Source organism: Lipotes vexillifer, unplaced genomic scaffold (genome assembly GCF_000442215.2).
Source record: "Lipotes vexillifer unplaced genomic scaffold, Lipotes_vexillifer_v1.1 scaffold339, whole genome shotgun sequence".
Lineage (NCBI taxonomy): Eukaryota > Metazoa > Chordata > Mammalia > Artiodactyla > Lipotidae > Lipotes > Lipotes vexillifer.
Window position 1 is genome coordinate 213,316 of NW_006772053.1, and position 4,758 is coordinate 218,073.

A 4,758-nucleotide genomic window follows, 5' to 3' on the forward strand; every position below is an offset into this window, starting at 1 on the left:
CATCTTTTTTTTTTTTTTTCGGTACGTGGGCCTCTCACTGTTGTGGCCTCTCCCGTTGCGGAGCACAGGCTCTGGACACGCAGGCTCTGTGGCCATGGCTCACGGGCCTAGCCGCTCTGCAGCCTGTGGGATCTTCCCAGACCGGGACACAAACCCGTGTCCCCTGCATCGGCAGGCGGACTTTCAACCACTGCGCCACCAGGGAAGCCCTAAACTTTTTTGCTTCATGTAAAATGTGTTTATAAAAAAATACTCAAAAGTTATATGTTTTGTCTTAAAAAATAAAAAATAAAAATATAGTCTTAAGGAAAAGGAAAAGCAATAGTTATAAGTTTATATTGACTTACTTTATAGGTAGTCCTCCAGAAATAGGTTTTCCCTCCCTCCCTCTCTATATATTGGCTCCCTATGCCCACTATCTTCATCATTCCGTTGTCACCTCAGCACATAAAGACCTTTCCAGCTTGGTTACCAATAGTTTCTTGGTATCGCAATTCCAAATTCAAGAAGAAACAATGTGAATGGTTTAGCCTGCATCAGATATTCAGCTCTGATTCAAATACCTGGTGCTACTTTGGCTGGAGAAGGTATGTGGGATGACAGCATATTAGGATCATCTGCTCCTTAGTCCAACCCCTTACCCACTGCCCACACTGGTCCTTAGAATGATGTGCCTACAACGCTGGCAGGTTTTTAAAGAAAAGGTTGTGGGCAAGGAGGTCAGGTAGCCGTCTTAACTGTTCAAACTGAAAAGGAAAGGCGAACTTTTCTGGTTTTAATTTCCCAATATTTCCTTAATTTAGAATTGAATTAATGTTGGGACTTCCCTGACAGTCCAGTGGTTAAGACTCCGTACTTCCACTGCAGGGGGTGCGGGTTCGACCCCTGGTCAGGGAACTAAGATCCCGCATGCTGTGTGGTGTAGCCAAAAAAAAAAATATAGATAGATAGAGAGAGAGAGAGAGAGAGCGAGAGAGAGAGAGAGAGAACTGAATTACTGTAGAAGTGAACACTCATGGACAAATGAGGCTAATTCTCTGTTATAAAGTTAATTCTTAAATTACACTTAACATATATCATTCTTATAATAAAAAAAAAAATCCTGCACAGGACATTAAATGCAAAAAAACCCCAAAAACAGACAAAAAAAAAGCTTTTTTTTTAAAGTTACTAAATCTTTCAGTGCTTCAGTTTCTTCACCTTAATATAGGGATAATAATAAAACGGCTGTAAAGGCGAAGTGAGAAATATGTATAAAGCATTTGGAGTTCTGTGAATATTAGCAAATACTGCTCTAAATTTTTTCCCACATGACATGTCTTTTGAGCCTACAATTTCAATACTTATTTTTCCATAGCTGTGAAATTTACAAACTATATGCTATCACTAAAATCCCTCTACTAACCTACACAGAATTATATTGTCATCTTTTAATTTTTAACTTTTTCAGCTTAATAAGATACAATGTGTTAAAACTGTTACACTCCCTGAACACACACAGTTTCAGACTGTAAGGATACTTACTGTTCTGCACCTAGAATTGCAGATACAGAGACAAAGAAGATGGGAGCTCTCAGTCTAGTGCTATTTTGTTTACAGCTAAACTGCACTGAGGAAGAAGCACTCTACTGGGGGAAGTCTAGGAAAGTATGTGAAACCCACTGGATAAAATTTTAAGGAGAAATAAAAAAGGTCAATGGCTAAATATGCATAAACATGATAGAGGATAGATCTGGAGAATTGTGGTAGTATGACAGAACATCACAGGTTGGGAAAAAAATGGTGGAATATTATGAAGATGATTCTTTTTTTTTTTTTTTTTTTTTTTTGCGGTATGCGGGCCTCTCACTGTTGTGGCCTCTCCCGTTGCGGAGCACAGGCTCCGGACGGCCATGGCTCACGGGCCTAGCCGCTCCGCGGCATGTGGGATCTTCCCGGACCGGGGCACGAACCCGTATCCCCTGCATCGGCAGGCGGACTCTCAACCACTGCACCACCAGGGAAGCCCCCATGAAGATGATTCTTAAAAACAGAGGTTGGAACCAGATTGAGAAGGGCTTTGTTAAAAAAAAAAAAAAGAAAAGAAAAAGCTAAAAAATTTGAAATATATATGGTAGGCAATGGGAAGCCATCAGAGATTTTTATAGAGCAATATTTGGAAGGAGGGATTGCAGACACAGGCAGGAAGCATTACAATCAATCAATCAGTAAGAGTTATAAATTTTCTAACTAAATCTAGTTTTTGACCCCAGTTCAAACATTTTACTAGTTGTGTGAGAACAAATTACAGAACCCCTCTTAGCCTCAGTTTTCTTATGTGAAAATTCCAGTACATATCTCAGTGTTATTTGTGAAGATTAATGAGATAATGTATGTAAATACTGCACAATGCTTAGTTACTCAATATAAGAGGAGATATATCTATCATTTACTATGTGTCACACATTATTCTAAGATTTTAATACGTACTGATTCATTTGATTCTCCCAACAGCCCTACAAGATAGGTATTGTTATTATCTCCACTATAGTTGAGGGAATCGGAAGCACTGAAAGGTTAAGCAGCTTCTTTAGGGTCAGGCAACTACCAAGTCGTGGAGATGAAATTCAAATGCAAGCAATCTGGGTCCAGTTTCATGCCCTTAACCAACGTATTACAATGCCTCTCTAGGAAAGATCAAGTCAGTGTTTTAAAAATTCTGGTCAAGTTTTCTAACCTTCAAGTTAAATTTACAGAACCCCATCCTCCAGACCTATGGGATCAGAATCTCTGAGATCGGAAATACAGGAATCAGCACTTGACAAACCCTTCAAGGTAATGTGTGCACAATAAAAGTTGAAACTCACTGACTTAGATAGATAGAGCAAAAATCCAAAGAAAAGAGTCCAGGTAAGGAAAAGGAACAGATTAAAATGTAGAGACTAACTTTTTTTGGAAATTACCGTTTGCTGGTAGCTTATATGAAGTAAACAGAAACTTAAGGTTTGAATAAGCAAAGCTTAACAAAGTATAGCTTATATCTTTACTGCAGTCCTACACAAAATGTTTAAATTTTAACGATAACTACTGAATATTTAAATTTATTTTTCCTGGCTAATAACGAAACAAAAGTTCATTACCAGGGATGGGAGAGTAGGAGTAGCCAGCATGGATGAAGGAACGTTTATTCTAAATATTATTAAGTCCTACTTTTTAAAAGAAATTTATACATTTATACGGTAAGATACCCTGGTGTTAAAATCTTAAAAGAAGCATAAAATATCTGATCCTATAAAGCAACAAAATTACTCTGACAGTTTTCAATAAGGCAAGATATAAAATTTCTACACACTTAAATGCTCACTTATAGTTTACAGGTAGGGTACACATTTAAACTATTCCAGAAAGCATGACTTGTTAGAAGGTTAGAGTTTGATATCTGAGGTAGTTACTCATTAAAAACAAATAAAACAAAAAACCGAAACAGAGAAAACCCGATGCTGGAAACATTAGTAGAGTACTTTCAAAATGACTCCCCAATAACCAGTTGGACAATGAATGAAGGGGGTGAAAACGCAGGTTTGTGGAACTAAACCTCATCCCTATTGTTAGCAAACTAAGACCCCTGTTAATCACCGCTGTTACAATATGTCCAGTTTAAATGAGCAAGAGTCTCGGATTTTTGCGTTAACTTAAAAATGTCAACCGTGAAAGAAAAATATCCGGGTTTTGAACACAAAGGATACTCAGATTTCAGTTTAAATCCCCACCAGGCATTTCAAAGACTGTCAATTCCCTGCGGTCCACAGTAATAAAGACTACTCCTCTTAAGAGGAACTCGGATCCCCACAGAGCATCTCTTCATTCTAAACCTGCCCCCAACCTTCCATCTTTAATAAAGAAAGATTCTTTTGCTTACGATAAAGCTTTCGCAATAACTACTTTTGAAGCTTCAGCGTTCGAAACGAATTAGCGGAAATACTGAACTGCGATTACCAGAAAGTCAGAGATTAAACAAGGTTTAATCTCGGGGGCGGTCTGGCTTCTGAATCCTCAGTACTCTATAGGGTTGGCATGTGTGCGCCAACCGTCTGCCCCGACTTCCCGAAGTCCCCACGTCCAGCCCCACCACCCGACACCCCCAAAGGCACTCCGAGGCCCCCGCTATACTGTCCCGCCTTCCGACCCCCTGTGCCATCCGACAGTTCCGCTTCTCCCCCTGGAATACTCAGTTCCTTCCCGTCCGCCATCCACTCACCGAGGCGCGCTGGGCAGAAGTTCCAGAGCGGCAGAGTCACTTTTCCCTTCTCGCGCTGCGCCACACGCCATCCGGGATCTGCCCCATCCAACGGCCCACACAATTCAAATTCGTCCACTTCCGCCTGCAACCCGGAAGGAGGGATCAGCTCCGCCCCCTGAAAGGCGGGGCCCGCGGCGACGTGGGAGTTGGGGAAGGGTGAGGCGCCCCCGCGCTTTTATTCTGCGGGGTCCCCTCTCTGCTCCTTTTCCGTTCAGTTTCTTTTGTCTCTCTCCCTACTTAGGTCCAGAGAGAAGTGCGGGAGCGGGGTTGGTGTTGCTGCCGGGTGGCTCGTGAGAGGATCTTCTTGTTTCTTAAATGGATCGAGACATGCTGAATTTTCTTCACTTCCAGGAAAGGAGAGAATAAAAGCACTAGCCGAGCCCGGACGTTTTTACCCCTCTGCCGTCGCCTAAACACGAGCTACAGCCGGAAGGAAGAAACGAACCCTCCGCATACTTAGTACAGGGTTTCTTTGGGTC

At 41.5% G+C, this 4,758-nt stretch overlaps 1 protein-coding gene across 2 annotated transcripts in view; it reads right to left on the reverse strand.

Annotated features, from left to right (window-relative positions):
- The window catches only part of G2E3 (G2/M-phase specific E3 ubiquitin protein ligase), a 62,794-nt gene extending 58,451 nt beyond the window's left edge, over positions 1 to 4,343 (reverse strand). The window contains exon 1 of one of the 2 annotated variants that reach the window (XM_007447283.1): positions 4,238 to 4,308. In XM_007447283.1, the coding sequence (XP_007447345.1) occupies positions 4,238 to 4,308 (71 nt within the window). Of the gene's footprint in view, positions 1 to 4,237 lie in introns of both variants that reach the window. The other variant, XM_007447284.1, reaches the window with a different exon arrangement.
- Between the last annotated feature and the right edge of the window lie 415 nt (positions 4,344 to 4,758).